The sequence below is a fragment of the Varroa destructor genome, unplaced genomic scaffold (assembly GCF_002443255.2).
Source record: "Varroa destructor unplaced genomic scaffold, Vdes_3.0 BEIS01000001.1, whole genome shotgun sequence".
Classification (NCBI taxonomy): Eukaryota; Metazoa; Arthropoda; class Arachnida; order Mesostigmata; family Varroidae; genus Varroa; species Varroa destructor.
Genome location: NW_019211454.1, coordinates 42,379,158 through 42,402,957, shown reverse-complemented (window position 1 = coordinate 42,402,957; position 23,800 = coordinate 42,379,158). Strand labels below are relative to the sequence as shown.

At 40.3% G+C, this 23,800-nt stretch overlaps 2 protein-coding genes across 10 annotated transcripts in view; one reads left to right on the top strand and one right to left on the bottom strand.

The window, feature by feature from the left end:
* LOC111252322 (vasoactive intestinal polypeptide receptor 2-like) overlaps window positions 1-23,800 on the top strand; it is a 105,056-nt gene that overhangs the window by 18,314 nt on the left and 62,942 nt on the right. For 2 of the 8 annotated variants that reach the window (XM_086977993.1, XM_086977992.1), the window contains 2 exons: window positions 215-512; window positions 3,638-3,735. The exons of 1 other annotated variant lie outside the window; for it this stretch is intronic. In XM_086977993.1, coding sequence (XP_086834119.1) covers window positions 368-512; window positions 3,638-3,735 — 243 coding nt within the window. In that variant the 5' untranslated portion in view covers window positions 215-367. Of the gene's footprint in view, window positions 1-214; window positions 513-2,188; window positions 2,344-2,609; window positions 2,867-2,967; window positions 3,736-23,800 lie in introns of those variants that run through there. 5 more of the 8 variants (XM_086977995.1, XM_086977996.1, XM_086977997.1 and 2 more) reach the window with 5 other exon arrangements.
* LOC111252580 (cytochrome P450 302a1, mitochondrial-like) overlaps window positions 9,797-23,800 on the bottom strand; it is a 57,370-nt gene continuing 43,366 nt past the window's right edge. The window contains exons 1-9 of one of the 2 annotated variants that reach the window (XM_022810776.2): window positions 22,472-22,790; window positions 20,824-21,064; window positions 19,666-19,844; window positions 18,944-19,142; window positions 17,113-17,266; window positions 15,271-15,504; window positions 11,076-11,270; window positions 10,257-10,507; window positions 9,797-10,028 (exon numbers count right to left, since the gene is read on the bottom strand). In XM_022810776.2, the coding sequence (XP_022666511.1) occupies window positions 10,400-10,507; window positions 11,076-11,270; window positions 15,271-15,504; window positions 17,113-17,266; window positions 18,944-19,142; window positions 19,666-19,844; window positions 20,824-21,064; window positions 22,472-22,571 (1,410 nt within the window). In that variant the 5' untranslated portion in view covers window positions 22,572-22,790 and the 3' untranslated portion in view covers window positions 9,797-10,028; window positions 10,257-10,399. Of the gene's footprint in view, window positions 10,029-10,256; window positions 10,508-11,075; window positions 11,271-15,270; window positions 15,505-17,112; window positions 17,267-18,943; window positions 19,143-19,665; window positions 19,845-20,823; window positions 21,065-22,471; window positions 22,791-23,800 lie in introns of those variants that run through there. The other variant, XM_086978000.1, reaches the window with a different exon arrangement.

Here is a 23,800-nt window from a genome sequence, read left to right as displayed (position 1 = left end):
AAGCTTCAAATGCACCATTTTTGTTTGTTGACATAGCCTCAAAACTTTTATGCTGATATAATCTCTGCGGTCCTCCATTGATGCAGCTTGTACGTCTTGACAAGTGCAATTCATTCGGGCATTATGAACCTCTTCATCGTAAGAACATACAATAGTTTTCTGTATTTTTTTTCACATGACGACTACCTCTAATATGTCGAATCTCGCCTTCCAGCATGGACAGCTTGTACGAAAACAAATGCGTTGAAGACGGTGAACTTTTCCGCGATGTCACAAATATCCTTCGACACGAACGTAACACGTACTGACAAACCCACACCATGTCGAGCGTGTCAACCCGATTCTCGTATCGTTGCTCTCAATCTTCATGTGGCCAACGACACTTCTGTTTACTATGCTTATCCAGTTTATTTCTCTCATGTCAATGGTTGGTCCGCGGCTGACCCGTTGCGGACGCCAGGGGAAAAGGATGACCTCTACTTTTCAAACAGAACCGCCAAAATTACTGCTTCGTAAGTCTTGCTTCTATTACTGCTACTACCTTTAAGATCGCTACCGCCGCTCTGAGATAGCTCTGTGTCACTAGCCCGGTCTACAGCCTGTTCGCCGATTTGGGAAATAAACATTTCGCAGATCCCATAATCCGGTAATCTTCGTGGGTTTGCAGGTTTTTCTGTCTTTAGTCATAGCGCCCCCAGTATGGGCCTTCGTAGGAGGAAGGAGCATTACCTCTTTCCTCTCACACCCATTACTAACCTACAGCTATTGTACTATAGCCCGCATCTCTGCTTAACCCTCTGTTTGATTAACTTCGGCCCCCGCCGCTTTGCATTGCTGCGCAGCTTTATCTTATGGCGAGATGAGCGGTTCTCATAGTGGACATACGATGATGTGAGCTAATAGGTCATCATGGACAGGGATAAGGCATCATATGAGACGTGGTAACAGATCCACAGAAGTAGTAACCCGGCTTCACCTCAATTGGCTTGGCAGACCTAATCTCGGTCCAGTTGGAGTACGAGTCAACTTTAGGGCGCCCATACTGGCTGCTATACCAACTGAAGTGCCTGACTGAGGTTGCGCGACGATGTGGTTATCGGTTTAATAATAAAGCTTGCGAGCTGTTTTTTTTTCCCGAAAGTTGTTGACGACACTGGTGGTAATGAGAATGCTGATGAAGCATGACGCCAGTTACGCGCCATCGCAATGGTCCTGCCTTGCATGCGGTCTAAGCAAACACATCGACTAGTTAAGTAACTAAATGAAAATATTGAGTTGCTAGGTACGTACTTTGGTAAATGAAAGTTTTTGGATACACGAAGACCTATTTTTTGATCAAGTACGCGCCTATAATATTAACTGATGCAAAGTATACCATTTCAAAACTGCTCCATTTGTTCTCCTGCTATAGGGCCCCGCAACGTTAGACCTAATAGGCTAAGCGAACGTAAGTGTTTATTTTATCCTAGTCTTGGATTTTAAAAAATATTTCTAATTTTTTTAGGAATTTCATTTTTTTGGTTTCAAGCTAATTTTAAACTTTAAAGGTAAAGATACCGTAACGGCTTGTGCCAGTTTAAGATAGGCTGGCGCGCAGGTAGTCATTATCGACTTTTCCATGAGGATGATTTAAAAGCTAAAATAATTTGCTTGCAACTACAATTTTCTGTAGTAGAGCTCTCCTTGAAAACAAGGAAAATCTAAAAGCCTGTTGACAATGCGGGGATTTCGCGAAAAAGCTTTTTTCTTAGAACCCTTACATTAGGGCATAGGACATTGTATCTTGACGCCGGCAACTAGCTAGACGTTTTTGGAACGAAAAAAAAACCTCTAATAATAAGATATGTGAAAAGTTGAAACAGAACGTAGAGCGATACGTTCATTGTCTTCGAATTCTTAATGTCCACCACTTCTAATGACCTCAGGTTAGATGACCTATTCAAAAAAGAAACGGCAATATTTTTATCGCTAGTATTGCAATATATATATCTAAATAAAAAATCACTAAATATATATATGTAATGGGCTGTATGATACAACTCAGCTATGTGTATATTTTTACTACAAAATATGGTGCTTTGAAAGCCTCCAAGAATTTTTACTGTTATCTATTCACTGTGTCTGTGGCGGGCCGACATTTTGCTAACTATACTTCGAATCGGGACAATCGTACAGATGGCGCTGGCGACCTGCCGATAGATAACTGGTATCTGCTATCTCTAGCCGTTAAAGCATATGCGCTGTTTTGGTTCATTCGTTGGTTAAGATATAGAGGGATCGAATGTCCCATCGTCACGATGATTAATGTCCGTCTGACCTGGAAGAACTATCTGCCGAGATAGTGTAAGCCGTCTTATTTTGAATACCTTACTTCTAGTAGGCTATTTAGCTAAATGATTTCCTTGTTCAATTATACATCTTCATCGTTTGGCTTCAAATCACAGTGACGATAAATTACCAGGCGTAATCTTTTTATAAGGCCCTTAAATATTATCAACCATTCCTTCTGCCATCTCCGGCACGGTAGGAACACTGTGACGACAACTTTTTTTCACTGTTGTTTGAAGTGGAACACCTTGCAGCGACCACCATTCTGGACGTATTAAAGGTTGCCGTGGGCGTAGAGCCTACTTGGCTTCTCTTTTTTCAGTCACTTTCGGGTGGCATATTCGACGGGGTTTCATTTAGCTCTATAGATGGATGTGGGCGTAATTGGATTAGCTGAGTGGTGGTTTCTGTTAAGTGCGCACGAATACGTAGAGCTATGTAAAGGTGTCTACGCGTGCCTTCCCTGTGCACCCCATTGCATGTGGTTGCATGTATGCGCCGATCGTCTAAGAAAGCATCAGCGTCACCGGCATGAGAGGTAACTGGAGCGGACTACTAGATCAATAATTCATTTGCTGTTTGAGTCTCGAGTTAACCCGACATAACAGTCCGTCGTTCATTCATGTGCTCTCTCCTTAGGACGACCTGACCAGCCTCACCTTCTTGGTAAAATTGTCCCTCTGCTGCTAAAACTCGTCCGTTACATTCGCTCGATAACATCAGCAGCGGTGCATACGGCTAGCGGTCATCAGCCAAGCGAGCCTGAAATAACGTAGACTCGGTTGCCATAATGCGAGGTCTAGAAGAGGATGACGAGAAATAAGTAAGAAGAAGCGCCTGCCAGATTAGCTCATACAGTCGTCTGCCTGCTCCCCGGTACAGGGGGCCCTAGGCTCCTTTGCTTCTTCCCTATCGTCCTTCTCGCAGACCGCACCGAAACTAGATGAAGTAACGAGAACGGAGGGACTGAACAAGGTGAAGAGCAAGGCAAAAAAGAAATCGCGTAAGATTCTATCACGTTGCCAGACCTTGGCTACTGTGAACGATTTCGCTATTGCGATTCTTATTACCACTAATACTGTTGCTGTGCGACGGGAGCCGCGGCGGCGTTGGCTGTATCTCGTTCCTGCGTCGGCTCGGTCATTCTTCGACATCTTGGATGGACAGTTCCATTTGTAACTGGCCACCCGCTGCGAGACATACATGCCGCACCGAGCTAATGGTCCGCTTTGCCAGCAACTGCTTACCCTAGATAAAGCTAGGGCTATTACAACTATTACATAATGACAGCACGCGGCTGTACTTTCAGATATTGGATATACACAGTATATGTTTGGAGTGGGTCAACGGCAAAACACGGGCGAAATTCGGAAGCGATCATCACTTCAGGTAGCAGGCGAGATAAATGTACGTACCATGGAACGCTGTGTTGATTTGCAAATTGTTTTTCTTTTTCATTATAATAACATTGAAGCAGTTTTAGCCATTTATAGTATGTAGATGTATGGATTCTAATCCCTTGTTGCTCGTAACACTGAGGCTTAGTAAAAAGCCCTTTGTTTTAACCAGCGCATATTCACGCCGCTTTAACCTGCTGAGAAACACTTTTATCAGTTCAAAAAGATTATCTCATGTCTACTATCTGTTAAAAAAAGACGCTAGAACTCAAATTCGTACTTCACCAGGTCTGTAATAATGTCTGGCGTATGAAAATTTTCCTCGTTACCTGCTTTGTGGTTCAGGATGTTTGATTGTCTTAAAGAAACACACCCGCTTGCTTCCTCTACGAAACACTCTGCTCAATTAGTAAAAATGACTGAACTGCTATATCAAAGGCCCCGTTTGTAAATTTTTCGGCAATATTCTTATGAGTTCGATCAGTAGAACAATATGACCTTATAATAGCTCGAAGTAAAATGACTGTAGAAGTAAAAGGAATTAAATATGAGCTGAGAATTTGGTGAAATATATCATATCTGTTAAATACTCGATACCGTGAAGTTTTGCATATTAAAGAAACTTGAAGGTACATGCGCTAGCTATGCAATTGTGTAAGAGGCCCGTTCCGTGTCTTTAGGGCGTATGGGAAATCAACCGCAGTGCCCTATATAGTAAATATATAAAGCGGTAATCTCATCAAATAGATATTGGTATTTGAATAATTTACTACTAGTCCTTTACGGGTTTATAATAGATAAACTGTTGTATGAACGCAGGCAACTTTTTCCCATTATCAATACCCATTATGTTAATCCAGTTTGTCCGACTTCCACTGGTAATCACGTAGTTGCGTTTTTACTACTTTCTGCGTACTTTTGCGTTTGTTTGCAGCTTTTTAACAAAACTTGAAGTTAGTCAAATCAGCGCTTCAATACGCACGCTTAAGTTGTTCTCCTGCTACGTCTGTCCTACTATGAAAATGTGTGAAGTGCGCGTTGAACTCAGCGATAAATGTGATTGTCATGCACTTGTTGCATTCTGATGTAGAATCGTCAATTTATTACTCCGAGATCTGCACTCAGATAATACGAACTATTCATATTTCAACGCTATTAAAAGTTACACTAATATCTTCACTGTGTAAACTTCTATAGTTGCATATCCACGATTTCCTGCTTCTGAGGATATCCTTTTCGACTAGATCTTCTCTTCATAGAAAAGAACGTCCTCAAAAACCTAACCGCTTTACCGTTACTGTTTACGATTTTCTACACCGCCAAGTCCTTCTCTACACCAGCACGCACCATCATATCTATTTGTACCAATATATCTGTATCAATATTGGTTCAGGCTACCGATGCTAGAGACGCGTCAAAAATGCAATAGTTAATGTGTATTTGAGCATCGTGGCTAAATACAATACTTTAATTCTCGAGGCGGTAACCAGAAAAAGATGCCAACGGTAAGGCCCATTAACCAACTTGCGCTATCATTATGGCGCTGCGAAACTGACTATGGCAAAACGCTAAAGTGTCAGATTCATTTTGTTTTCAGTTCCTCAGGGGGGGGGGGGGGGTATACACAGCTTATAACCATCTACTAGGTCCTCACAGACGCACATCAACCTCTAGTGACCTTTTTGCAATGCTACTTAACACTTAGAGAAAAAGGGTAGGTTTTTCCTCTCAATAACAACGGGAGCTTCTAGCTGCATAAAGCTTCAAAATTGTAATTATTATACGTAAACATCCGAATTGTATTTTTTAAAGTGTGATACTCTGGTAGCACTTGGTGACAGCTTTTATTGTTGAAGATCTGATTTTCTTGAAACTTGTGGAAAAGAGCGTGGTCATTGTCCAAATTTATACTCTAAGTTTGGGGAAAAGCTTTACCCACAACACATAAAAAAGCATCATCGTGGGTAGCGCTATCGAATAATTAGGCCCAAGTTATTAAACAAGCCCTTAATCAACGACATCCAAGTATAGATTGTATTACATATGTATACAGGATATCTCAGAGAAACGAATACTCAGCTTGAAAGATTATAAAATTAGTTTTTTATTCACATGTAATATTTAAACTCGTTTAATTTAGTTTCCCTCCTACCTTAGATGTTCAAAGTCTCTGGTGAACTGCTGATAACAAATAATAGCAGTATGCTATTGATTCACAAACTTGAAGAGACTTTCAAATCTCCCAATATCTTTGGTCTTCAGGCATGGATTATTCTTCAGGATATCATCGCAAAAAAATTTTTTTGCCGTTATAACTTGGTGGATAACGTATTTGCCTGTTAATTTTAGGGATATGTTGTGGTTTAGGTTCGAATACGGGCATTGATGCAGTTCGTTTTGCTGAAAGCCAGCCGTCTGCTGGAATATCTAAGGACGATATCGGACGTGCAACTTGAAACATAGAAGCTTGGCGAACGGACAGAATATTATATCGCATACCTTCGTCTAGCCTATTTGTTTAAAAGATTCTCACCAGGATATCCTTTTACATAACGATGACAGTGTGCAGGTGCTCCATCCTGCTGGAAATAAAATTCACCATTTCCATCGAAGGCCCCCCAAGTCCATGCGAATTCAACTAATCGTCAGCAGTTTAAAAAATAAAAACAAAATAGTGTCAATGTATACATTTTTTTGGAACAGCCCCTGGTTAGAAGTCCCCCCTGCCTGCACCATGCACACTATAGCATATAAACCATATATATCCAGTTCGTAAGCTGAAGTAAATCTTTCGAGTTCTACGTTTTAAAACTGCCTTATCACTGCATTACACGTCTTGGAAAGCTTATCATTGACTGTTGTGTCTCCGACAACTTAGTTTCGCTGAAGCTGAAATTGTGTGATGTAACAATTTCTGCAGATGATTTTTAGCTTTCCTACTTCTTAGTTCACCTTTGAAGCTTGGCCTCAATGCCTTCTCCTCCCTGCTATACTGCAACAAATTTATAATATAATCGCTTCTGCTGCGAGCTGAATCGGTCAATATGTTGGCCTTTCGAAATATTTATATATTGTTGTAGTCGAATTATATTATTTTAATTGCGCCACATTTATACCATAATGTTCCTCGAGTAAGAATCAACACTATGCAGCTCCTCAGGCAGTGCCAGCCGCAACCTGTTTGGTTTCAACCTGGTCGATCGGAGATATAGGACAAATAAACAATCTACGTTTTGAGAAGCTCGCTGATATCTAGGCTTGCGTGGCGCTCAAACATCCGAAACTTTGAACTTACCTGTAGGTCTGCCCCATAATCTTTATCCCTTTTGTGAGTGATATAGATGCCATGCACTAGAGCCATTTTCGTCGTCGATACAGGCGTTTTTACGGTCGGTCGTAACACCCAAAGTATCTTTTCAGAAACAGAACGAAGCATTTCTGAGTTCAGCCTCTGATAACTGTACAGGACTACCAGATGTTGGACAACAACGAGTAATTCAGTGATTTTCCAAGTGGTTGATCGACGAGATGTACAACCTATGCCTCATCAAGTGATCTGCTTCCTCTCCGCAAAGAAAAAATGATTATAACATGCTCTGCCGAGAAGTGTCGCTCTGTTTTCCTCTCTCCCTTTGAAGCAGTCCCGCAGCCATACTTCATATTGGAAGAAAACATATTTTTACAATTTCAACGTAGGAGTTTGCAAGCGAACTATTCTCTTTGCACCTATAACTTTTTCTTCACGGGCAAGCTAAATGGAGTATAAAAAAATTATCGCGGATTCATCACGATATACAGCTACTATGAGAACAACTTAATTCTTGATAATTTAGCATATTTTTCTATCGAATCAGTGAGTGTGGGCTGTTCAAAACCAGGTACTAATTGTTTTTGTAGCGAGCAAGGCAGGTAGCAATGAAAGCATTCGAGGCCGAAAGTCGGCCAGGAACAAAACCTATACATAGTAAAGGAAAGTTGCTATACGCAACTTATATATACGCTAAAAAAAATAAAACTAATGCTAATAAACTTCAAACACAATTTGGATGTAATGTATTGATTTTTATTTATGGATCTTGTGATGCTAGCTTGTCCGCTAATATCCGGTTAGTTTTCTATAATTTGCATAGCGATATTCACTTTTCATGTATTTTTCTATAAAATTAGATTATATCAACTACTGGCAACTAAGACTGATGTACGCGTACCTAGTTCTTTTTGTCTGATTTTTTTGCCGAATGAGACTGTACAATTTGACACTCTAATTCAACAGGCTGTACACAAAACGAACAGCTGGAGGCTTTTCTTCCAATAATCTAACCTTTAAGCCAGCGAAAGCTTCCGCCTCAAATTACTTACGACAGTTATACGTAACTCCGTGCTCTATAATAAGAAACGAAATATATATTTAGGGCAAATATAATGGCTTCAATAACTTTTCTTAAAAAGCAAGTTCAGCGTGTTCTATATAAGACATAGTTAAATGTATAGCCGCAATTACCCGCCACGATTAGACATAGTTTCCTTCTTGTTTCATAAATCTTTGAGAACATATTTGTCTGCATATATTTAGAACATAGCTCACATGTGACCCAAACAGGATCTTTTGGTTCCAATGTGCGGGGCTGCATATGGGTCAATGTAGTCATCTTCGAACCAAACTTAAATAAAGTTACTACTTGCTGTTCTAGTTTCAATTGGCTAGTAGCCCAACCCAGATATCATATGCTTCCTTTGGTCGATTGTGGTTTCTGTAACTAGTGGCCGCACTAACTTTACTGTGTTGCGAAATCAATGGTTCCCACGATACATCATACTTCATCATACGATACATGCTTGTCCGCCCGCTAAATCTCAGATTGGTTTATATGTAAATTGCTAACGGGGAAGGGGGCGGGGGGCAATGAACGTGAGCCAGGTTTCACCAACTACATGTAAACGTCTGGTAGCTACAGCATGTTAAAGCTGTGCTTGTGAAAATTCTGTAATAAGTACATACGGTAAACGAGACTTAACGTGAATGCTGTCATTGGTAATGCCAAACTTTTCACCCAGTCCTTCCTCACGGATGTGCCCTCATGCGTATAAAAGCAAGCAGATCCGAGATAAACATGGTCGACTTCATCTTCCGACATTAACCAGGTACCATGTACTTGTTTCAACAATAACAAATTGTTATAATAATAACAAACATCTCCACAAGTTTGGTATTATTAAAACATCTTAAAAAATTAACGTGTCAGTTGACGCCCCTCAACTCTTCAGTGTTGAGCGGTCCAAGAGGTTTTATTTCAGAAGACCTAGTGAAAAAAATGTAAATAACTTTCAGGGTAAAAATCTACGATGTTAATTTTTTTTTACTCAGATGATGTTGATTCACCTTGTTGGTGTTTGTGAGCCTTACTACGGGCCATCTTAAATCAATTTTGGGCATGTTTCCGCATCTGACCGAAGATCAACGCAAACAGCATTGACTCATAGCCTATATTGAACTCATTTTCTAGCTCGAAACGTAAGCATATATTGGCAGGAAGAAATTGTGCTAAAATGAGCGGCATACATTTACACACGTTGATTTTGCAGCAGTGGACTAAAACTTTGCGATGTGTTAGGTGGCCAAAAATATCTATCAAGTACCAACAGCATCTGTACTCAATACGAGAATTTAAATACTGGCCATCCATGACATTTGGAATAGCTGTTTACACTTGCAACAACGCACTTGGAGAAAAAGCGGCAGGGACTTACTTACGTCGTACTTAAAAATCGTGTTCAGCCATGTTTACACATCAAAGGATAGAAGCCTTCAATGAAACCGACCTGACCTGCGAAGATTTTGTAATGTAAACCCTATTCCCTTATGCATTCTAGCCCTACAGGTTTTTCCGTGCCATGCAAGGCTTACAACAGTAGACGGTGCAGAATCCGATCTGGTGTTCTGTCATAACAGTTCCATCGCGCGCTCGCACATCAGTCATCATCTAGTCGCCGCGTCTCCTTTAGCAGTTAATTCTAATGATTATCATTTTGGCTATATACGCGTTCATATTTAAGAAGAAGACGACAACATCTATAATTTAAACGAAGTACCGTATTTATTTTGATTCGGTGTATTTTTATCGCCTAGCTCAGTTACTCGCACAGCTGCAACCCTGAGTCTCTCGAAGACGCCCGACGATTGCTTCACAGAGTGGAAGAATGCGAGAACAGGTCTAGGAAAGCCTAAGAAAGGTGCGCAAGCGATGCAGCAGCCCTATTTTGTTGTGAACGAGTTCCCTAGCATCGTCTGCAGGTAACTTCGAGCTTCAAAGTATTACAACGACAGAACATAAAGCTGTGACACCGCTTGCTTATATATATATATATATATATATATATATATATATATATGTATATAGTCATATAATGGATTTTGTTAGAAAACATGACGTGTGAATACTTCCTATAAGCATTTGAATAGGTATCTCCTGTCGCAACCCTATTTCTGTTTACTGAGGCTTTCTGGTACTGATGAAATAAGGTAGAACATACCTAGACTCAAGCTGACGCCAAGGGTGAAGCTTGCTTCTAATTTTATCAGATGAGCCGACGCAGTCAAAGAGTACATGTAAAAGCTGTCGCAAGATTGTAACGGCGTCAGACCGAGCTTTGCTGCGAAGCAAAATTTTCACAAGTTACGGAGCTGAAAAACGCAGTCGAATAGGTTTCTCCGGTGAGCTAACAACACTAGTAGTTATGTCAATATCCTCATCATCCGCTTCCACTACGAACCGTTGCAAAACCTAAATAAAAAGGATAAAGTTACGCTATGTTACCCGATGTCTGGAAATGGGGATGTTTGGGAAAAAATATAATTGTATAAACGTATACATTCAACATGCTAAATGCCTGAATCAAAGAGACCGGCTAACGAGGTAGTGCGGTGCATTATGTCACACTGTACCCAAGGCGTTCTCTGCTAGATGTAGCGCAGATACAGATAGTCACTGGAAAATGAAAATCTATTGTCCCACATATGGCTTAATGCTATTTAGCAAAAGATGCAAAGTTTGGAAAAAGTAAATTTTAAGAAGTCAGTTGACGATAAGTAAACTCACAATTAGAATAGCTATATTGCCTAACTGGGCATCTATGTCCAAGTCAATTGTCGAGTTTTGCATCTTATAAAATTTAAACTCCATACATCTAGGTCGTAGAACGAATGTTTAAGACATTTTGAAATGTTGAAGACGTTTCTATAACGGAACAAAATGGGGCCTTTGTATTTTTGGCTGGTTTCTGTAGAACACCAATTGATGAGAATTACACGTTCTTTCAATTTTAGCAGTAAAAATCATCATGAATATTTACCCTAGCAAGTAGAACAATCATGGCCGTTTCCGCAATTCTTCGCCCTATGCAAGCACGTGCTCCGGAACCAAATGGCAACGAAGTGTATTCTGGTGTTGACGATGCGTCTAACCACCTCTCAGGCAGGAACTCCGACGGTCGCGGGAAATGTTTTTCTTGCATTGAGGCAACGTGGTTCTGGGTGAATATCTTTGTCTGTTTACGGCATTGGTTTTTATATCGCACCACGTCGTGTAACAACCCAACACATGAAAAATTAGTTTTCTAGGATCAGTTTTGCAATTTCGCTCAGATAAAAAAAATATTTCACCGAAACTTACTTTGAAATTATTTGAATTTTCTTCTAAGGGTCCAGAATGTAACTCACAAGCGAAATAAGTTCCTCGATTTTGACGTTCAGTTAAATTCGAAAAAAACATGAACCAGCAAAAGAGCAGACTCCACCGAATGGAAGGGGGAAATGTTTACTCGCGTCAATATCTAACACATTTTAGCGCAGCCTAAAACAAAGCATGAAACAAATATCTACATATATGCCAATAATTTATTACAAATACAAAAAAAAAATCGCATTTTCTCTCAAGAAAACTTAAGTGGGCTTATGTTAATTGCATAGTCTGCCACAATTTAATTTAATTAATAGAGAAAAATTAAGCATCTACTAATGTCGTGGGCATCGTCAGAAAACTGCGCATAACATTCAGAGTGCATATAAACCCATGTGAATTTCAAAACAGTCGGAACTGGTCCTCTTCTGTTTGCAATTAGTGTCCTTTCTTTGTGCATTACTGTGTCACAATAAAATTAACTTAATTTCCTTTGCGGTTCGTCCTGTTAATTAATTTGTTCTGTGCGATCTACATATCATTGTTCGGCCCATTTAGGCATTTTTGTACATATACCTTGACTAAATCCATTCGAAGTTACTCTGTTACACTTCAACCAATTTCTACAACCCGTTTTAGAAGGCGTTTCGTAGAATCCTCATATTCACTGAAAGGGCGCACTCTCCCGCTAACTGCATTGCAAACGTTGTGCTGTTTCTATAGTACGATGATCATACACGTAGTTGTATAACTGAAGTCCTGGCTTCTGCAACAGAATTTATTTCATCCTGACTTTTTGAAGTTCCAAATTGTTACCATTTGGGGTAATGTAGTCCAGGTTGCTGATGCGCATCTCTCTGAGTTCGTTGCCGTTGTTACCAGGTAAACTGTATATAACTGTCCAGCAGTCTTCACTCCGGCTAAATCTTCTATTTTTCTAAAGGTGTTTCATCTTATAACAAAGAGGTGATTGCGAAGACTAGCTCACACAGCAGAAACAAGAACAAACCTTTTGGGTTTTATTCATTCGCCGCCATTATAGCACCGAGCGGAGATCGTTGTATCTGCTACTACATGTAGGTACGAACGAATACGCGCTTATCCTAGGTACTTCAAGTCGGCATAAAAGACCACTTACAAACAGTGCAGGCAGCAGCGGCAACGCAGTTTGTTTGTAGAACATTTTAACTGTAGCAGACTGATGCTCCTTGGAGCTTTTTTTGGCTATTTCCACAAAGTTCTTTTTTAAAATGTCTCTTCTAAGTATAGGCATGTATATTTTGGTTCTGGGAATTTTAGAGAGCTAGGGAGTTTTCTACGTTCTTTCTCGTTTAGCACCATTTCTATGCACACAAAGGCCTTGTATAGTAGACGAGTATTTTTATAGCTATATAATGCACGAAATTTTGTACTAGGTGTTCGCTTTAGCAGAAAGCTGTATTCATTATCCGGTGTTTTTCGCAGGCAGCGTATCACAAACGTTGGGGCTATCGATGAAGTTAGAATCTTGAAGGAGGGATCTCTTGACATGTACATACCTCTATAACAAGCGAAGTCTTCACGTTTTCCGTTTTCATTGAAAATTGTACGTAATACAGGATATCTGAATTTCCTCGGTACCTTTATATCGAAACTAGACATACGTTTTAATGAAGCTCAATTACTGTGAGTAGGTGACTTCACATCTTCGCGTTTTAGCCGGGGCAGTCCTTAGATTAGAGATTAGAGACAGGCTCTTTGTAACAAATCGTACAATACGCTTGCATCGTTTTATTATTATTATTACTGCTGCATTACTTTGGCTACTCAATTTTGGTGCCCCCGACCAACAAGTGTTATGCCTTACTTTTGGAGGAGCTCGAACTTTAGAGTTTATATGTATATCCGCGGGCTCTATTGAACATAATCGTCATATACTATAGGAACGGAACATGGGCGGTATACACTTCGGACTCTGCGATGGGGAGTAGTTCTGAAAATACGAAAGTTAACACACCCAATAAGTTTCTCAAAATTGATTTTATCGAATCGATGATTATCTATGGTAAAAATGCTTCAGCAATTAGGTTAAGTTGTTTCTTTTTAATTCAGCGTGAGTCCATACAAACAGTTGATACCTCCAAAGATATACTCGAATGATTTTCCACTGCAACGAGCAGATGGTAAATTTCGTTTTGTGTTATCCTTATCTTTGTTATTGGTTTAAAATACCTTATAGAACATACTGTTTTCGTGGATTATCCTCCATACGTAGGCTTCGATAACATATATATTGTACCTTCAATTAACTACAGTGCCTCATTTAATTGCAGTTCCGTCTGTATTGATATTGTTATAAACGCTCACATATTTCCAGTCAACCGTTGTTCACATAATACGAGAATCAATGTCTTCAGACTCACATCCTTCATTACGTCACGCGAACGCTAGTCGTGAGGTTTTGTCTAAGTAACGATGGAACCAAAAGGAACGATGTTTTATGATCAGGTTCAGAGGACATACGTTGAAAACAGGCCCTCGTGCAGAGATATAGCTGGTCTGGGCAGAAAAAACCTGGCCAGGTTGACTTCAGCTCCATGATTCGGTGCTAGTGACTTCTTCCCATCAATTTGTTAACTAACGACCTGAGTTGATTCGAAGTGAACCCTGGGAGAGAAGTCGAGAGGCGGTGGATAGTGATTTAAGCGGAGACTAGTTCAAAGGTGACGGCTAACTACATTCTCGGCCCATATAAAGTAAACATTGCCTTCTAGTGGCTATGGCTGTATGTGTAATTTAATGGATTTACGATCAATTTAATAAGTAAATACTCAAACCATCTTGATAAAGCAACTGGTGCTCTGGAACTTTTGTTAAGAATGTCCTGTTAATATGACATAGCGTATTATTGAAACGGATGAAGATAAGTTTCAAGTCCTTTGGATTCTAAAACGCAATATTTAGGACAGTGTATATCCGTCTCAGTTAAACAGTGGCATCTATATATTGGTTTCGTCTATTTTACTTTTTTTGTTGCTCAGGCCATCGGTATCTGTAGACCCTTTGTAAATGGTTTTCGTACCGTACGAGCCCTTTTCAGTAATATGTCGCTTGATACTTCTTCAGACGCAGCTTAGTTCAATCCTGTTACAAACAGAATATGTTCTTTGTGCGTGGTAGTGATTGCAATGTCCGTATTTCTAGTGACGTGAGCTTGCTACTTTCTGTACGGCCACAAAGGCCGTTGCTTCTCCCGTTTGGCATATTTATTTTCAGGACGTGTCCATTGCGCCGCGTCTGCCATGGACCGGCCCTGCTGCGATACTTGGCGCTATTCCACTAATACATCTGTTCGTATGCGGGTTCCATATATAGCTTATAAAGTGCCCACAATTATCGCACGCCACTTCTTTGTGGCCGACAGAGGCTGGTAGGTGGCAGTGTTCCCCTATTTACCATGTGTAGTAAGATTTGAATCTGTCAATTTCGATTATTACTATTCGTCTTCCCTGAAGCGTCCGTGTGCAAGCATCTTTAACCTCACTAGACCTGAACGTTTCTGCATGACCCGCACAGTTTTGCGATGAATATTCATCTGCCAGTACGTATAAATGCTTGTATGCCGCATGCTCCATATACAGAGCCCGATTGTATGGAGACGTGAACCGAACAATTTTAACAAACTGCTATACACTGTCATTCCTGTCATATATACGCTCATCTATTTGTTGACCCCAGAATAGGATTCACCTTGAAAATGATTAGATTGCTCGCTAAACGGTGACCTATTGCCGCCCACAGTCATTTGCTTTTAAACAGTTCTTCAACCTCAAACAGAGCAAAGTTATTTTGGCATTTCTAGTGCCGAGAAAAGGTTTTCTTTTACTTACTCCAGCGGGAACGTGGTATCCGCTTAGAACGAGGTCTCTTGGCGTAATGCGAAATATTCCAGGAACGACCGGCCTGAGTCGCAGGGTTTCCTTGATGACAGCCCGCAAGTAGGCGAGACGTTCACAGCGCACCAGGTCCAATTTTGCAGCTGATTCAGCTTCCTCGCGAGCCAACTCCTGGGCTCGAGGATGGCGCGCAAGGAAGTGTAATGCAAAGCTCGCAGCAAAGGCCGTCTAGTGACCACGAGGACAACTGTCATATAATTTCGGCTAAAAATCGTTCGCGAGCGTAATTGCATATTTGGGTGCAAAACGTAGAAAATGTGGCTATTTCATTAATATTCACAGGTTGTTTGAGCTGTTAATGCGAAGAAAAGGGACATTCAATTAGGTGAATCTACGTACGGGGAGAAGGCCGAGGGGCAACGCGGCAGACACAACAATCACAGCTACGTCTAACATTGCTAACCTTAGAGTGTGTTGAAGCCTGTCTATTTTTACCTACTAAAGTGGGTTGAAGTCGCTCATCGTACGCATATCTTGTATATGGAACACTTCAATAGTCTGTGAATTGATAGACATTTTTCAAGATTTCGAGCATGAGATAAGACGTTGATGACTATTCTGTCCGCAACCGGTGGGATCTACACACGGTTGGTATACCAAGATGTGAACAGCTTTAATTAAAAGTGTTAATAAATTAAGTAAAATTTTAAAAGCGTACTAAACTATTTCAGTGTAGCAGTTAGTAGTATGTAGGTAATATTGTGTACCGCAACATTGCGGGTTGCCATAAACACGTTTGTCTTATATGTAGCACATATGGACATCATTGATTATTGTTTTATAAAAAACGGGTCTTTGGAAAGGCGAACCGTAAATTACGTAAAAATATGTTTCATATAAGTACAGTGTCGCTGTGTGTTGCAATAATTTAGGAAGATTCAACTATGCATAGACTTCAGTCATCTGAAGCTACCCGGAAATCGAGGGCGGCTAGACGTTTAGCAAGCGCTCAACTAATTGGATAAAATGGTTTCAGATGTTCATTCAGCTTGACGCTCTTGATGAAAAATAAGTCTATTTTTCTTTGTCGTATTAGAAGCTTGAAAAATTAGTATACCAGATTCGTTATTCCCAATATGATAAGTATAAGCGACGCCAGTATTTCCAAAAGACCAACATGTATTGTATGTATGAGGAGCTGGATTTCATAGTTGAAAGGTAAGGTTGGTCTGTGTCTCCTTAGATTAGAATTTATTTTTCTAACATAAATTAAAGCGAGGAGTTTTCAAACAAAAGTGTATATGTATTTCAAATGTTGTCCAAAGCAGAAGGTACATTTTTTACTATTTAACCAGATGCTCTCCGGAACGCAAAGTGCAATTTTGACCCACTTCAGGAACATTGTTTGGCCTATTCCCGAATACGATATTGTTCCCTGGATGATGTCATCACAAAATACAGCATAAATGGTTCTTCCGAACCGAGTGACCTACATATCACGTTCCTAGAAAACTTCTGATTTTATTTAAAACGTAGTTGTTTCAAGAGTAAGAATGGTATGTTGACTTTACTTCGTGAGGTTCGGAACGCCTAAATATTATTGCATATTAATCGTTTCATTACTATGTATGGGATGTTAGCATTACTCCGTTACGTTAGACGAAGGCACGTAGAATAGGTAAAATTAAATGGAAGAATTTTAGGAAATTTGGAAGTAGAATGGAACGGCCTCCGAATAAAAGCTTAAAGGAAAGCTTTACTGCAACCGTTAATGCTGTAGCGGAAGACATTTTGCTGACAGGCTAGTCTTGACAGAAAGAAATGGATTATACCAACCGTGTCGACGGCGGCAAATACAAGATCGGTGAGGCAGGTAATGATCTCGGCCGAGTTCAGGTGTCCCTCGTTAATGATATGGGACAGCAAGTCTCCTGGAGCACAGGACGGCTCAGAACGAGACAGACGCTCCTCTACAACGTCCACAATGAAGCTGTATGGGAAAATGTCAGCTGTATTAGAGAGCACAAGACCTATGTACATCTTTTTTGGCTTGAGTTATTTCTGCTCTACTTATTTATATTTGATCGAAAAGCTGCACACTTAATAACATTTTTTTTCGCTATTCGTCCTATGCAAAAAATGCGGTTGAGGCTATGACAATGATTTAAGCAGTGAGACGTCGACAAAAAGGTCCACGCAAGGTGACCTTGGCACAATAACAACATCAGACCTTATGAACCTACGTGATTCTGACAAACAATGAATAGGATATTCTCTACCGCCCGACTTATTATTTAAGCTCATAGCTTAATGTGATTACATTTGTTCAGACTTAGTAGAAGTAAGTAAGCGATTCGAATTGGGACGCAGTTGAAGACGAACGAACTACTAGCCAAAATTGAGGCGTTGTCCAAACAATGGAAAAAATCACCTTAATTGACGAGGTTAGGTTTTTTTATTAAGGTTTCCTGGCCAACCAAATCAAACACATAAAGAAGGATCTAAAGTTTGCTCACATTCATTTTTAGATTTATTTTTTCGCCACAAATATTCGTTGAATTCAACAAAAAAGAAATAAAACTGAAAAATTTAGTAGAAATCAATCTTTAATATTGTGGAGACCGTTAATAACCCTACTTTATTCTGAGGTCACCTTTGCCACCAGGCGGGTACAACGAAAATAAAAAAATTATGCTTCAGCCCGATTTTCGATATTATATTCCTATCGTTGAAATCTGGACTTTCATCCAGTTTGGACTATTAAAATTTAAATTTTAATTTAATTTTAACGGTTTCCTGAGCTATGTTAGTTCTATTGCTACGACTTCCAATTAGGAAATATAAAGTCAACCTTTAGTTTTGACGTTGGTGCTTGAACTCCGAAAGGCTTGTACACGTGCAATGCAATGAATTAGATAGTGTTAGTGGTCGGTAAACGCGGCACTAGGCGTGTCCTATGAAATAAACGACTTTCCCAAAAAGGATGTCACGTTTCCCAATAGGTGCTTATAGATAGGACTACGATCGGATTAGTACACTGTCTAGTTAGCATGCCTAAACGACCGTTCAACCTATCGATCTAATTGTTTAATTTCTTACAAGGCTTATGTGGGCTGCCCAATTAAAAAACGTCACTTATGACTGGACAATTGGAACAGTTTATTCCGAAAAGCCAATGAATTTAGTTGTACTTAGAAGCACAAAAACTAGTGCAGGTAGTATGAAGCAAGGTCCTACGAACGTGTTTCCTATTAGGGACAGGTGGCACAGCGTCATTAGTGAATAGTACAGGTTCGTTGGACATTCGCTGTGTACTTCGGATTCGAGTCCCGCAGTGTGTAAATGTTATCAAACGACGATACCGGCCTTTAGGCAAGCATGGAATATTGACCTTCTGCAAGTTCTAGCCATGCAATATTAATATACTCACTGCTAAGAAATGGGTATGAGGCGCTGCATACAGTCGTAGACGTACACTGGTAGTGTACTATGTAGAAGGAAGAGTATAAGCCTGGACTCCTTAAGTTATGCCTGAACAGTGTCCTAGTAAACGTGACTAGCTCTCATTTGAAGTACTTGTTTAGGTATGACATTCATTTTGAGCCATTAAGTTTTTCTTGACTTCTCTAAATCTAGTAGATGAGCAAATAACATAGACGCTACTTACTCTTTGAAAAGATCTTCATTGCGCTCGAATTCACTCCAGTTATGCGTAGCTACCCATCTCCATAAAGGCGGGTATGGGAACTCGAGATGACCAACGGCGTGGCTAGCCCGTCGTATGGCACCAATCATATCACAACATTCGGCAGACGGATTCGACCTAAGCGCTCCCAACTGCTTGCCTAGAAGGACACGTGTGGCATCTAACAAAAAGTAACGAGAAAAAACATCCTTTAAGGGAAGCAAGAACAGTACCGTCTATCTGGCCAGCCGCCGTTCATTTCAATCTATTGTTTTTGTTATAAATAAAGGTTCTTCCCTCACGAAAAAAAATGAAGAGCGTGCAGTTCGGGGGGAAAGTCTTAAACATCATATCTTGTTAATTGCAGTAATATATAGCTGATGAACATGGCTTGACCTTAGGTGAGCGTGGAGGCATCTCCGGAACAAACAGTAACCCAGAATACCATTCGCGTTGGCTGCAGTGTCCGCTTAAATAAGGCAACAGCTAATCGACAGCTAGAAATGAAAATTTTATTTGATGTGTGCCAGAAGCATTAATCATCACGCTTTGGTTACCGTCCTGACATAAAGGATATTGCTCTCGCAGTCGCCTGTGGTCAGCGACGCCAACTGCTGAACGACAGCTAATAAAGATATCGTTAACCATTCCTACATATCGACCGGAGCGCTTATGTCATAGCGTCTATTAGTTTCGGTACTCACTCTCAAAGGCCCAGAGATACATAGTATCATAAACGTCGGATTCTTCTGGTAATTGACCCAAAAGACGAGTGGCTTCCAGGGCTACGGCGTTCATCGTGTTGACATGCGGCGCTACGAAGTTTGTTTTTAGCAATGGACCGTTAAGTGCTGAACGGCAGTTCAACCACGACTGACCCTGCCTGAAAGGATAACTCAGATAGGCAGTTCATCCGCTCCATTTCGGCAGCTGACTTGTTGTCTGGCCATGTCCGGCCATAAATAAATGGCGCCCCCTTTGATTTAGTTTCAAAACTGTTTATTATTAGAGATAAGTATTACCACCCAAACCTGCACGTCGCTCGTACTCAAGAATTGTGAGTATTGCTTTTTGTTAACCTAACCTAACCTAACCTAACCTATTTAAATTACCTCAATCTTCGTTTGCGCACTATTACTTGGTGTAAATAGTATTTGCAATATTTAACGTATGTAGGCACCTATTTTAACTCTTATCGTTAACTAAAAAAAAGGCAAAAATTGCTTGAGTGCCACTGAGATTTTTATGACCTAAATGGATGAAGGCGCCTATAATACGGCGGCAATGGAAGAACAGTAATGATCTCGAGTATACGTCAAGAACAGAAAAAATTAATTTATCTATAAAAGAACAAGTTCATTGTTTTAAAACGGACTATTAAACTAACATAATGCCCAGTTGTTCTTATTTCACGTTCCCATCTCCCATATTGGCACGTCCATATTTTTCTACCACCGTTTAAGCCCTGAGCACAATTTTCGCGATGAGATACAAAGCATGTATGTTCATTTACTAGTCATTTTGAGAATCTTCCGTCTTTGATCATCGAACAGCTTTTCATAGGTAAGCACGCGTCAAATGGTATTGATAGATGTAGAGTCGTCATCGTCTCGTTCAAATACGCTATATACTAAAGACCTACGACGGAATTAAAATTGGGATGGTAGCGTAAGTATGTAAGAGCTCAGAACGTTCGATAAGTACATATACAAACACACTAAAGACATTGCGAACCGCTAGAACTTATCTGCCCGACCCAATTTACAGTGACGACCAGTCTAAAAATCCAATTACCCTAATAATTTTCACATAGTTATAACTTCGGATGATCTCAGGCTCTTTCCTAATGCTCGCGTACTTACGTGACAATTAGTCCTGCGTTAGGATCGCAGGTTGTCGAGTGTCTCCGTGCACGATACTCTTTAAGCGAAAACAGCGTCTCTCGATAAGGATACTTCGACTCACTCTTGAAAACTCGGGCGATGTCAGTGGGGTCGAATACGAGCAAATACGAACGACCCATAATAGTTTCACGGATCAGTGGTCCGTAGTTGTCTAGTTTTTTCGCATTTGTATGGTGCAACTTCCATGGGTTGTAGGATCCTGCAAGGAAGTAACGTGCAGTTGTTCATTAGGTCCAAAAGCGTTTCATTATGGCCACAATGGGGAGGCATTAATCTGGCCACTAATCACTTCGTATCGAATGCAACTCGGCAGGTTGGTTTCGGATGGTGTAATAAAAATGTATTCGGTGCATCTGTCAGTCAAATGGCACTACTTTTATGATTCGGGTTTCGTTAGAACTAACCTTAGAGAAAACCTACTTTCAGAATTTTTTTCCAACAAAAAGCGTAGGAGAGTGTTTACGAATGATCATCCTATTTTAAAAGTTTCGTATTTCTACGCGAACCCAGAAATGGTCATAAATTGTAACCAGGCTCATCAACAGTAACAGTCGTCACAGCTGATTGAAAGTAACCTGAAAGTCTTCCACTCAAGCTGTATTCTAAGAAAATCACCCAGATCCTTTGTCACAACATAGCATGACTTGTGTTTATATACAACTTACAGATCTAGCAATAGCCCTTCAACATTAGTTTCAGACGTATAGTGGAATTTTAGCATCAACTGTTTTGTTATAGTTAGCAATCCTGATTTTTGTATATAGAACAATAACGGGCAATGAACTCTTAGGCTGTGTTTTGATAAGAATGATTCACGGAATTATAGCGACCACAGGCACTGTGGCAGAGGAATGCCACTTTTGTGGGCAGCATTTACGCAAAGATACGGACGAAGAAGAGGTACCATTATAGAGCAGCAATTTCATTCAGAGCAGAACGCTGAACTGTTCCAGCTACTGCAGCGGGTACTGCCAATAGCTAAGACGGTAGCAGCTGGCATTATAAGCGAAACACTTTGGTATAGGTTGTGTGCTCTGCCTAGAACTTGGCACAAAGTGTTTTGTTGGTTTTCTTTACATGAAAGTACCTACCGCTCAACAAGAATGACGGCCATCAGCTGAAACATCAGGGTGTCAAGGGCCTAGGTTCGAAAAAACAGCTATCTCCTATGAGGTGAAAAATGTAACCACTCAGAGATTATGCCGAAGGGACAAATATAAGGTCTACATGACTACGAGGCCGAGCGCGCGCTACAACGGTGTTTGATCTTGAGAACCTTATCCAACCCTTCTGTGTTTATTGGCAAAGTGCCTCTAATGAGTAAGTAGTTTTATAGGCGAGTGATAATAATAGATTCTTAGCGAAGGAGATAACAGTTACTCCACTGGATAAACTGAATACCTGAAATATATGTTGGGATGTATTCGGATCAACAGTTTGCACATCTCTCTGTTTGGACTAAGACCGTACCATATGGCTATTTATTTATTATCACACAAGTAAAGTAAATATCCTTATTATCATAGAACATATTATTTTGGGTATCGCAGACCAACGATCGAACAAATATGTGCGACACAGGACACAAAGGACGCGGATAACTTACCTATATAAGGAATGTACCAAAGCAATGTTCCTAGAAATGGCAAGCCAGGAACAGTTGGTATATCCTCAAACGGTCTCGCGTTTTCACGGTTCAAAGGCATTTTTTTCAGCAATCACGTCACTTGATCTACCTCCAGTCACCCCACAATAGTTGAACGGAGTTTCTAAGAACTATCACGTTTTTGGACTTGCTTCAGGCAGATGAAAATAGCATTGTTCAGAGGAGGCAAGCCTTCGAAATCCGTTTGTAGAATGACTCTACGGAGTGTTCTATCGGAAAGATAAGCACGTTCCGCTTCGTAGTGTAACGGAATCATTTAAGGAAAGGCGACCCGCGAAGACGACTGGTAACGCACCAAGGCAATACTGCCAAACGGACACATGACATTTCCTTGTTCCGCATCGGGCCAGAGAGGCATTTACCCGTTATTGATTGCAATGGGGGAAAGTTGTATTTATCTTCACGTATATACGAGGGTAGGAATTATGAAAAATTTCGGGCGACTTACGGATCGCCGAAAAAGGATTATTAACCTAAATATTCTTTTATACTGACGTCGAATATCCACAGCGTAGCTCCAGGTCATTCCGTTGAGTACGTACTATGCGTTTCCTACAAATGTTGTTACATATATTTTATTTATAAGAATATATAGCAGGCGAAAAATGGCTAGGAGCCTTTCGAAGTTAGCATCTTCATGTGACATGAATCTAACGATACCGGTAGAGTCGCATAGGCCATTTCTACTAACGTGTCTTTAGACAACAATTATGAAACTAACGTAATTAAAACTTTAACCTAACACCACGCCTTTATATTTATTACAAATGTCGGCACATACTTTGCGCGAGATGACTATAATATTTTAACGCAATTTTTCTTCCTGCTGATACGTAACTTGTTGCAGATTAAAGCCCATTGCGAAATCGGTGCATTACTCAGGCGTCCTTACCTTTAAAAGTTTAATTGTAATATGAAGCACGAACATTTACCAATCTTGAAGACCGCAACATCTGGCAGTTTTTGGGGCTTTAAAGGAATCTTCATCTCTATTTTAGGTTGAAATATGGTTCATCTAAGTAGCTGTACTATGAGGCAATCAAGCTCTCTCCCTATATAATCAGCCCAAAATAGAGCCATGCACGTTTATAAGGTTCTCATCACAAGGAATTGAAATGTAAGTTTTACTACAGTCGAGTTCAAGTAGTCTAAAATTGGTGCGTTTTAGCCGAGAACTTCGGCGACCTTGATATCCTCACTGATGTGAAGTGCGCGATTCGGGCTCTCCTTACAGAACCGGCCCTTGTTAATATCCTATTCGTGATGCTT